At 37.5% G+C, this 11,331-nt stretch overlaps 1 protein-coding gene across 2 annotated transcripts; it reads right to left on the bottom strand.

The window, feature by feature from the left end:
* Nucleotides 1-232: 232 nt before the first annotated feature.
* LOC122304880 (putative E3 ubiquitin-protein ligase LIN) lies at nucleotides 233-6,533 on the bottom strand. 2 transcript variants are annotated; one of them, XM_043117143.1, is made up of 14 exons: nucleotides 6,154-6,531; nucleotides 5,977-6,062; nucleotides 4,727-5,893; nucleotides 4,483-4,627; nucleotides 4,061-4,318; nucleotides 3,653-3,965; nucleotides 3,181-3,305; nucleotides 2,982-3,101; nucleotides 2,193-2,324; nucleotides 1,998-2,120; nucleotides 1,562-1,672; nucleotides 1,315-1,461; nucleotides 682-927; nucleotides 233-530 (listed from the first exon to the last, which is right to left on the bottom strand). In XM_043117143.1, exons 2-14 carry the CDS (start codon nucleotides 6,045-6,047, stop codon nucleotides 513-515), a joined length of 2,976 nt encoding a protein of 991 aa, XP_042973077.1. In that variant the 5' UTR covers nucleotides 6,048-6,062; nucleotides 6,154-6,531; the 3' UTR covers nucleotides 233-512. The 2 variants fall into 2 exon arrangements, with proteins under 2 accessions (XP_042973077.1, XP_042973078.1); XM_043117144.1 differs by having other exon boundaries at nucleotides 2,982-3,098; nucleotides 5,977-6,533.
* Nucleotides 6,534-11,331: the final 4,798 nt, after the last annotated feature.

The raw sequence follows: 11,331 nt of genomic DNA, 5'->3' as shown, positions 1-11,331 counted from the left end.
CCCAACCAAACTATAAAAACCTCTCTTTCTTGTTGTGGAACTGGAAAATCATGCATTTAGGGAGATTTGATTCACATACTCTTGGCTTCATAAATTGCATGTTTGTGGCTCCAAACAGTACTCTAATGTCTCAAACAATGCCAGAATCGTGTCTGGTGCATGACAGGATCCTAATTGCCACTTGGGATTAATAGATAAATGCAAATACAAATGCCACTCTTCTGATCACTTCTTAATTGTCCAAAATGTCATGTAAATGCATAAAGGTTGGTTTCTGTACAGTACTACAGACAGATCTTACAATTGAATGGACTGCATCTGAAAAATATTCCACTATTTAGTTCGAGCTATATACATTTTCAGGAATAAATCTCAAAGGCAACAAATATTGAAATTACAAAAGCTTTTGATATTATGTACTATTAGAAGGTGCAAAGAATACAAGTTGTTTTTAGCTTTCAGTCATTATTTTAGCCAAAACTGTTCTCCAATGTTCATAGCTCCTCATATTTCTAGCTGAGTCCCCATGCCTGCAAACAAACAGAGAGGCTTTGATACTCAGCATTAAAAGGCAACAAACATGAAGTTACTCTATTTCTTGAAAGAACACTTTGTTTGCAAGCCGGTGGTAAAAGAAAACTTATTTCTTAATTTAGATACTGAAGGAAAGAGATTGTTTACCTGAATCTGGCCATCTGCTGTTCCAATTACCAAAAATTCTTCATTGCCATCAAGAGTCATGCAATTCACCTTGCCATTTTTGCTACTCTGTAGCGTTTCCACTCTGTTGTTCTTCTCCCTACCCCAAATTTCTACGATTCCTCCCTTGCATCCTAGATAGATTAACTCCGAGCTTATCGCCATAGACCGCACATCTAGCACCGTTGGCAACGATCCGACCATTCTGTGATTTGAAGCATTCCATATCTGTACAATAGATAAATATATCAACATTAAGAACTGAAAAATTACCCCCCCATTGAATTTATTCTTGAAACGAAGTTCACGTGCTGATATTTCAATGAACATTTGGATGTAACTAGGAACAACGTTTCAAGAAGTATAGCTCACGATGCTTCTTGTTGTTGCTGAAACAATGAACAAAAGTAACGAAAAAGTGAACCTAAAACATGGTTAAAAAAAACCTAAAAAGTCAAACAAATTATGCTCTTTCAGGCTCTCAGAATGAATGTTTTGGTTTTTCTTTTTTTCCTTTTTCAAGGGTGGAACAAAAACTAACTAATGCGATGAACAATTTAAGGGAAGGAAATGTGATAATAAAAGCTGGATTAGGCCATGTCATCTGCAAGATACCTTGACAGCTGCTCCATCTAAGGGAGGGCTAGCCGAATATATCAGTCCATTGTGAACTTGAAGTGCGTGGACAGAATTTGCTTTTCCTATTAGTTTTCTAGAACCACTCTGAATGGTACTGAGTGTTTCTGTTGCCAAATCAATTTCCTAAAGACCATGGAAATTCAAAAATCAGAACAAATACTGAAAAATAAACTATTGCTAGCTTGATGCAGATAGCAGCACCACATGGAAGAACGCCATGTACCTGGATGCTATTGTCATGGCATCCACAATATAGTTTTCCGCATACAAGCGCCAAGCACTTGACAGATTTACTTGTATTTAAAGACTTGGATCCTCCATTCCATGAGTGAATCTACAAAAAGAATAGAAAGTCACGTTTCCAATTACATTTTGAAGATATAAGCTGAGAATGCGAACATCAAAATGCATAGCCTGGCTTAACGGTACTTGGAATCAGTACTTTCCACTGACTTCAACGGAAGTTCCTGTTAAAGTAGCACTAATTCTATAATAAACTTGGAAATGCACTTGGCCAAAACAGACAAATAAAGTAAACAGAACAGTGAGGGTGCTTTCTTTCATGCAGTTTTATGAAATGGCAATGAGACTGGCCTGGCTTGATTAGAAATTAGAATCCCTAGCACCAAATTTCAATGGATGCCTTATATGGTAGGTACCTTGACACCAGCTCCCTGTGGAATGTAGCATGAAATGCTATTGGCAACAACTAGTTTATGAACCTGATCCTTCATATCATGTACTTGCACACAATGCATTACTTCATCGTCAACAGACCAAACCTGCTCATATCAAATAATAAAACCTTCAGGTCGAAGTTGAATAATTAAGATAGAAGAATTATAAATGCATACCCTTGTTGTTCTATCTAGTGAACCACTGTATAGTCTCTCTCCAGGATGCAAAATTGCTAAAGCCGTAACTGCTTTGGTGTGCTCACGAACCTCTTGGATAGGATGAAGAATGCTACCTCTACCAGTCCAGACCTTCAGAGTTTCAGAATAGAATGCCATCAAATTCAAATTTCATAGAACTCTACACAATTCAATTTAGGAAGCATGATAAATAAGAAATGGACAAGCAATCATAGCTTGTTTATTCTCAAACTCTTCATTGAGAACTCTTTTGTTCTTTTATTTTTATAGAACTCGTTTGTTTTTCTGGGCAGAATGTTCACAATCTCGGAACAGGGAGATTCATGCACAGCACATGAACAATTATAGGAACATTGAGGCTTGTTTCTTCCACGACCATTCTAAATGAAGAAAACTGTATCTTGAAGAGCATATAGGATCTGTGAGATCTGATATATCCTCTACTGCTCTAATGATGCCAGTCGGCATAAATTCAGCAATACCACCATTAAAAATGAAAGAAAAACAGTATCTTAAAGGAGCATATAGGGATTCATGTGATCTTATAATCCTTACATTGCTCAAATTATGTCTGCTATGCATGCATGCAGGGAGACACGTTATTTCTGTGCTAGTTACATACATATGAAAAATAATCATATTCAATATACTATGTGATATTGATCTAGTAATTTTTATAGGCTGTACAGCTTGAACATATGCGTGTGTACATTTCTCCATAAATAAATTAACAAAAACCGTCCTGACCAAACTTGTAGGGACCATTACCTTTATAGTTCCATCTGAATGGCCAGAAAATATCTTGTCTTTGAAGTATGCTATTGACAGAACTTCTCCATTCTCGCTGCAGTCTACTTGAACTAATTCTTTATGACTCCAGAAGTCCTGCTGCCAAACATAAATAGACATCCTTGTCAAGGTAGTCCTTCTTTCTGGAATAGACACAAGGAAAGCAGAACAAACTTACAGAACAAGAGCCACTTCCTTTGGAGAAAACTTTCAACATTTGAGATGCCAAGGGAGACAATTTTTTAAGTTCTCTCAGACCTTTCATAATTTCCTTCATGGAGGACCTTAGGTCGCACAGCCCCTCTGACATTCACATTTCAAGGATGTTAATCATAGGAGCATTTACACTGGATCCATCTCCTGTTATTCACTAAGACGATATATGTTTATTCAGAATAGCACAAGTATGGTTTTGAGAACAGATTTCCGATTTGTTTTTGCAATAATCTTACCAAATAATTTCCGCACATGGCTACAGTTCTTCTGGGTGATAAAGAACACATGTATGTTCCATCTTAAAAAATAAGCTTTCTAAGCATGTAGTGCATGTGGATCACATGAGTTGACAACTACTGTAAGATACTGTAAGCGTTGCACAAAAACTTCTGATACATAAAAAAGCTTTTCTTGGTTTGAATATTGGTACGTACCAGGGTCATGGATGAATACGCTTAGAGCAAGCAATGAAAGGGCTTTGTCTTCAACGTCCTTTGCAGATTTGAATATTGATACAAAGCGCTTGAGCAAACAGACACGGGCTGCTCCTTGTATGCCCGTGTCCGGAAAAACATTTAGCATTTGTATTAGCCATGTTGCTGATACAAAGCATGCTGAACATAACGAGGCATATCTGCTCTTTATACATTCCGCCAAAGCCTCAAACAGTAGCCCAAACTCATGGCTTGCCAAAACAAATGCCATTTTTCTTTCCCAATTATCAGCTGCCTTCTCCTCTTCCTGTGGCTGAAAATTTGTTAAGAGATGAGTCTAGTTAGAAATAAATCACATAACCAGCACACACACACACACAGACGTTCAAAGTTTTCAAAGAAGCTCACCGTAGTTTCTTCAGATTCTTCAGGACTATTTCTGAGCTGCTCCATTCGCATGAGAGTTTGATAACTTTTGTCAAGACCAGCACGTTTAAGAAGTAAAGCACGGGTAAGGGGTTTTCCAGAGGAAGTGAACCTCCCCTGTAATGACATAATTGTCTCAGCTGCTGCTAGTTGGGCAGTTGGAAATTCTGAATTTCTGAGGCATGAAATGAGAGTGTCCATTGCTTCTTCCCGATATATACTCATCTTTCCTGGTTCCACCTACAAACAAAGATACTTGTCATTAACTGACTACCTAGACAGTTAGTTAAGCATTCCGGCAACCGTTGAGTGATATTCTGTGCAATCAACATTCATTCTAATTTGACAAATATATTGAGGTTTCCAATTAATCCAGTAGCAGAGTGAGAGAGATCGATCCCAACCAGTAGATCAAGTTGGAGAAGGAGACCAGCCACAATAGGGCACTGGTCTTGGAGAGCAGTCTCTAAATAAACGAGGAGGGTGTGCATTGTATTGAAAGCACCTTCTTCCTTTATGATGTGGAGAACTTGCTCGTTCAAAGTCCTCCTGAGAAACCAAATTAAAAATCAATCACTGATTCACCGTCGTAGGCCTGGATTTATGAGGAAGAAACTTAAGGATTAACTTTAATAGAGAGAAAATCACCTGTTTAACTTCACTAACTCGGAGAGAAATCGAACTATCTCAAACCGTTCTGCATCACCTGCACCCATGAAGCTGTCCAAAATCGGAGCTAAATCAGCTTTATCAGCAATTGTGTTCCTGCACTTCCCATCCTCCTCCATGCATCTCAATAAGATCCCAACCGCAGCAATTCTCTCTTCTGCCCACTCAGCTCCCAGACTGCAAACAATACTTTCTATCATTTTCTCAGAAATCAGAGTTTTGGCTATTGATGATCCAATACTTTCCTCCCCGCTTCCAAGCATCTGTCCCAATAAAAGCAGAGCAGCTGTTTTCGGCTTCAAACACATTTGAATCAAATCCCCCTCTTGCTTCTTAATAACTTTTAGGAGGGAGTCAACCATGTCCATCTCTACTAGACTAGCTGTTGAAGGCCTTAACAGATATATCAGCACAACAGCCTCCATCAATCCCTTCTTGAAGAGAGCAACAATACATTCCACATCAGTGTCAACTCGGGTAAGTGTCTGAATCACATCTTTGTCTTTGAACCCCATCTCACACAGGAGAAAAATATTAGCTTTCAACACCCTAGGATCCACTGAATTGAAAAGGATCTCCTCAAACCCATTAACAACTGCTGGCCTTGAAAGCATAGAATGGATATCCACATCCATATTCACTTCCTGCCAGAACCGCTCGATTTGGAGGACAGCCATTTCAGACTCCTTCAGGACTTCAGACATACAAAGATTGGTAATAGCAAGTTGTAACTCACTCATTGTTCTATCAATGGTAGCTTGGCTTATGACACTATCCGAAGAAGAAGACGAGGGCAATATTGATTTCATGTTCGGCTCAGGCTCAGGCTCAGGCTGTGGATTCTCAGACTGGTTTGGAACAGAATCGATGTTCTGTTCTTGCCAGCTTGCGATAAGCCTTTTGAGAACATAGTTTGTTTTAGGCAACTTGTTAATTTGCAGCTTCTGGCGGGTTATTGGGCACGTAGAGTTCCCTCTCTCAAGCCATTCCTGGATAGCTCTACGCTCATATGTCTGACCTGTTTCGAGGGTCACTGGATCATCAAAGAGATTGCTAGTTATGGGGCAGACAAAGTCCTTGGGAGGTGTATGCTTTCCACCACCAGGCAGGTTATCAAATTCTGCCATGAGACTCTCAGGGACGAGACTGAAAAACAGAAATAATCCAAATATAAGGACAATTTTAGTTAAAATATGCAATGATGACGGCTAATATTCATTTTCTCATACCTACTGGATTCCGCAGAAATGGGTTGTTTTTGTTTTCTGATTTGGTTCTGTCTAGGCTCAAACAAAGCCATTTTTTTGTTCTTTTCCTACAGGACAGGGCCAGAACATTTAGAACTATGTATCTGCATAGGTAAATCAGACCATAGTGGAGATATCATCTTTGTTAATATCAATCACCTCGGTTTCGGCTTCAGATTCCGAAGAAGATAAAGAAGAAGAAGAAGAGGAGGCCAAAATATCGTCCAATGAAGACTCAAGTTCAGAATACAAACTCGGACTTGGCGATGCTTTCAAGCTCCTAAAGGATTTCCGGTTTGTGAGAATCTGGGGTGCAACTCGGAGGAAAAAACATTGACCATCACCACCAGACCAAAAGTTCCAACTCTAGATTCAGAGAATCTCTTGCTGATACTGAAACCATGATATATATGTATATATATAGCGAAACAAGAACAAAAAACCAATCATAAATTGGTCACGGCTAACTGTAAGATGATGGCTTATGTCTTCTAGTTCTGGATACAAGAAAAAGAGATCACCTCGGATAATTATTTTGTGCTTAAATTCTATGCAATTCAAGCTTTGAAAGTTGAAAGGGACAACTTACCGAATTCCGTCGGAAAGTAGATGACAAATAGAAATTTTCTAAAATTATATATATGTATTGAAAAAAAAAATCATAATCATTGTTCAAATTTTTTCATTGCTTTTAAATTATTAATAATTAATATTTTATAAATAATTTTAATGATATGACAACTTAAAATTGAATGAAAATATTGTCATATTAATTTCATCTATTTTTTGAGATTATCTACTAATTATTTAGGATTATACAAGTTTCAAATCAGACTCGTATTATGATAAAATTAAAATATTTAAGAGTATAAAAACTTAAATCACCTTTTTTTTTTTTTTTTTCTTCTTCTGTTCATTGAATTGGCCACCCAAGTAAAAGTCAAACGACCGACTGTCCTCGAACATTTTCGGAATTTACAAAACAAAAACTCGTTTTCCTATTTTGACAAGTTAACCAAGGCTGAACCACTGGTCAAAATTAACGGTGTTGGTGGACCCAATCAAGTCTTCATCATTTACTTTTATGAAAAAACAATTACCAAAAGAAAGCCCTTCCACGTGATTTTTGTTTTCTTTGACTTAGTCAATTGAATATTTTTTTTATTTTCAGAATTATTTTAACATTCAATTGAAAAACTTTTTAGAAATTATAGCCATTCGTCACTAATCATTTATGGATGGGATGGTAAACTTTTCAGCATGTCCACCTTTTTCGCAGACAGGAATGATTTTTGCAGTAGTATATAAGAGTCGCGTATTAAATACCGTATTAAATACGGGACTGATACGAAAATTTCAATAGTTGACTCTTGGGAGGAAAAAAAAAAATTCGGCCTGGTTCCGGTCTTCATTTTTTTAATATATATTTAATTTTTATATATAATTATATATAAAATAATTTTACATTATATGCTAAATTATTAATTAATATAATATTAAGTTTTAAAATCTTATACATATATATAACTATATATTATCACTATAGTTTATAGCATTAGTCTAATATTATATCATTATATATTATAATATGTTATAATATATAATTATTATATATTATAATATATCACTATACTCTATAATGTAATTATAATATATATTATAATACACTACAATATATTATCATTATATTATTATATTCTATAATATATAAAGTATATTATATATACTCGAAAAAATCAGATCAAAATAGATAAAATCAGAAGTACCGATTTAGAGGTGTAATCGGTTGGTATTAGTTGTTCAAATCTCAAAACCAAGATATACCGATTTAGTTTTAGAATATGTCTAAAACTAAATCGAATCGGATCGATTACACCCCTAATTGACTCCAGTAGAAAATGAATTAGGACAACTTTTGATTGATATAAACATAAAAAAATATATGTGATTTAAAAATATATAAATATATATATACACAAATATATGTAAAAGGAAATTATTTGAGGAACAAATGTAAGATATATAGTCTGTAGAGCATTACGTTATACTGGCCGTTTTTTAATATTCCGAGTTCGTCGGTTTTGATCTAGGAGTGTTCAACCAGGTACCAGATTGGGCATCGGGTATACCCAGCCTAGAATCTAGATTTCAAATTCAGACCGGATTCCAGTCCGGACATATTCGGGTTATGACCCGGGTTGGTGTCCCTATGCTTGAGTTTTCTACCTTTTTCATGGTTTCTCAACTTCAATGGCGGAATAGCTATCGGTTTATTGCCACCTATATTTTCTAAAACTCTATTAAAGAACTTCACAAGAACTCAACAGTTCTCATCAAGAACGTCCTCGAAGTTGCTCTCCAAATCCTTCAGCTCCAAAGCTTGACCTTCACTCATCTTCGACAACACTTTTGTGCAGGGAAGAACCATCGATTGATCATCATCAAATAACGAGACTTCATTGCTGTAGTATGAGTTCGAGGTTGAAGACGACAAAATGGCAGATTTTTGTTCTTTGAACCATTGGAGAACGGGGAGAAGATGGACTAAGAATAGCTCCTCAAATAGAATCGGTGCAATCTCTATGCGAGCCAATGAAAGGTCGGTCTGGAATATGTGGAGGAGACTAAGAGCCGCGTTAATGGGTTGGTCACAAAGGCTATAGATGAGGGAAAGGAGAAACGAGGAGAAGGGGTTTTCAGGGTTGGAGAGGAGAAGTTGTTGAGCGAGGCGGAGATAAGAGGATCGAATGGTGAGGGTGGTGGTCGAAATTGTGTTTTCAAGAGACTGCACAGCGATGCTCAAGGTGTTTTGGTTGCGGGGTAGGATTTTGCGGCAGAGGGCAAAGAGGAGGTAATGGCAAAGCTTGGATTGGGAGAGGATTTCAGAGATGAAGATGGTGGCATGGTGGAGAATTTGGAATGAGGTGGTTGTCATGGTAATTTAATGGTGGTGTGGAGTGGATCAAAGGTTTAAAGAGGAGGTTGGTTTTGGAGTTTTGGATTGAAGTGGGGGAGGGAAATGGGAGTTGAGTCAGTTTGGGGGTGTGAAATTAAAGGATATGTACATGTATTTGTTTTTGTTTTGTGCCATGTGATATGAGGATGCCTCTTTATTAATCAATCACCTTTTTTTTTTTTAAATGAAGGGTACAATACAAGAATTTTCTAAATAATATCTAACCACTCTTAACTGTAGAATTTTAATATTATCCCGTACATTAAGGACGGTATGATTGCCATGCAATACCATTTCACCAAAGTCTTTTATCTTATTCCTAAGAAATCCGCTTCTAAGCGGTCCAACTAATATTAGGCTATTAATAGCCAACCATTCAAATAACAACAACAGGCATTACTCCCAAAATCCAATACACTTCGTCACACAAGATAGAAGCGGCTTTGAAGGAGAAAACTGGATAAATGAGAACTGAGATGCCCAGTACCTTACACCTGAGAAGCTGAGTGCCTTCCACCTCCCGCATCCACCTCCACCAGTCTTTCATTGACCTAGATTGTGACTTGCCCCATAATTTTGTCGCCCCGCAAGGCCGAGATTCAATCCACTCCACTGCTGTCCATCGCCCACTTCCAATGATGTGGTTAATGGATAATATTAGTGGCATTGCTCATGTAATTCATAGATCACCCACTAATTTTTTTTTTAATCGATTAACAGAAATGAGATTTCTTCATAAATGGGATTTCTCCAGTGTTTATGTTTTCTTCTTGGATGTCTCAGAATATGATGTACCTATTATTACACAGACATTAGCTACCTGCATATATTAACCAACCTTGTTTACATTCTTGGACTTTCATGATGTTGCATGTTCACATATGGTATTCAGAGATGAGATAAGAGATAAGAGATCAGAGAGTAAAGAGAGAACTTACAATGGAGTACTATGGAACTGAAAAGCTATGGTGTTTATAATGGACGAAAATTTGACGTCAATGCAGAGAGAGAGAGAGAGAGAATTGATGACTGGGGAGGGGTGGGTTGGGTTGGGTTCTGTTTTGAGCAAGGGGGAGACACTGGGTTCTGTTTCGGAGGGAGAGGGGCTATCTAATTGATGATTCTCTATAGCGATGGTTTATACTAACTATGATGCAAAGCTTATGTGTCTAAAAACTAATGGCTAGCTGTTATATGGGGAAAACTAGCTGGACCGGCTAGAAGGAATCCTCTATCCCTGACTAGAACAACTGTAATGCAGCAATTGAGTCAAAATGGAATCCCGGCCGAGAGCTAGGGTTGGATGATTAGGATAAAGACGACGACCTTTTTGACGTCCTGGGCAGGCCCTAGTCCTGGCCCTGGCCGGCTTCTGTATTATATTATCCAAACCTTTCCATTTGCTTCCAAATCGGCTCTATGCCGTTAATTGCACATAACGCTTCTTCATCATCTTGTCGTCTATTTTTTCAAGCAAAGCGTGTCTATCAATTAGGTTGTATATATTCTTCATGCGGCCACAAGTGTTTTTTTTTTTTTAAATGGTTTGTCTTGGGTGGGACCCAACATTATATATATCTTCCTGCAACTGGATGCCAGAGGTTTAATTTGACAACAAAAATCTCTTCAATTTTTTGTATTAATTTAAGAAGTTTAGAGTATTTTAATATTACATAAAAATTAATTCACACTGATATCATAAATTGTTGTGAATCCATTTCATAAATCTATTTTTCTATAGCTTAAGACGCTCAGACGTTCTAAATATGAGCTTTGAGGTATCTACGTAGTTGTGAAAATCTATAAAAATTTCGAACTGGTCTCATTACATAAAACTAAACTAACTATGAAGAAGTTGAATAAAAGTAAACATTATTCTCACATTTAGGTTCAATCAATAGCATCCGAATGTACTGATCATTTATGGCAGTCCTTGCACTGTTTCTTGTGCTTGTATTATTAATAAGAGAAATGCTGGTTGCACACGCCGAAGGGGACACGACGCGTACACGGGTCCCACGTGGACATTAATGAAACGGTGCGTAGCAATTTTCCTGTACCCTTCAATAGACCTTCGTAAAATCGGTGCGGATTGAACACTGCAGGTAAGAACGAAATCATCTCCTTCTCTCTTCTAAAACCGGCTTCATGTTTCGTATACATGCGCAAGCATTTCGTTGGAGAAGAAATGCAGCTAGAGATCAGAGTCATGTAGTGGCTTCGGATTCGACGATGACAAGAGGGTGGTTGCTGGGCAGGAGAACTGGTTTGTGCGGTCGGAATCGTTTTCTACCGATTTGGGTTACGAAATGGGTTTTTCTGCAGCGTGAAGGTGCAGGAAATTTCTGGTTTTGAAATGGGTTTCGCACGACCTGGTTTCA

The sequence above is a fragment of the Carya illinoinensis genome, chromosome 3, assembly GCF_018687715.1.
Source record: "Carya illinoinensis cultivar Pawnee chromosome 3, C.illinoinensisPawnee_v1, whole genome shotgun sequence".
NCBI lineage: Eukaryota > Viridiplantae > Streptophyta > Magnoliopsida > Fagales > Juglandaceae > Carya > Carya illinoinensis.
This window is presented reverse-complemented; position numbering and strand designations above follow the sequence as displayed.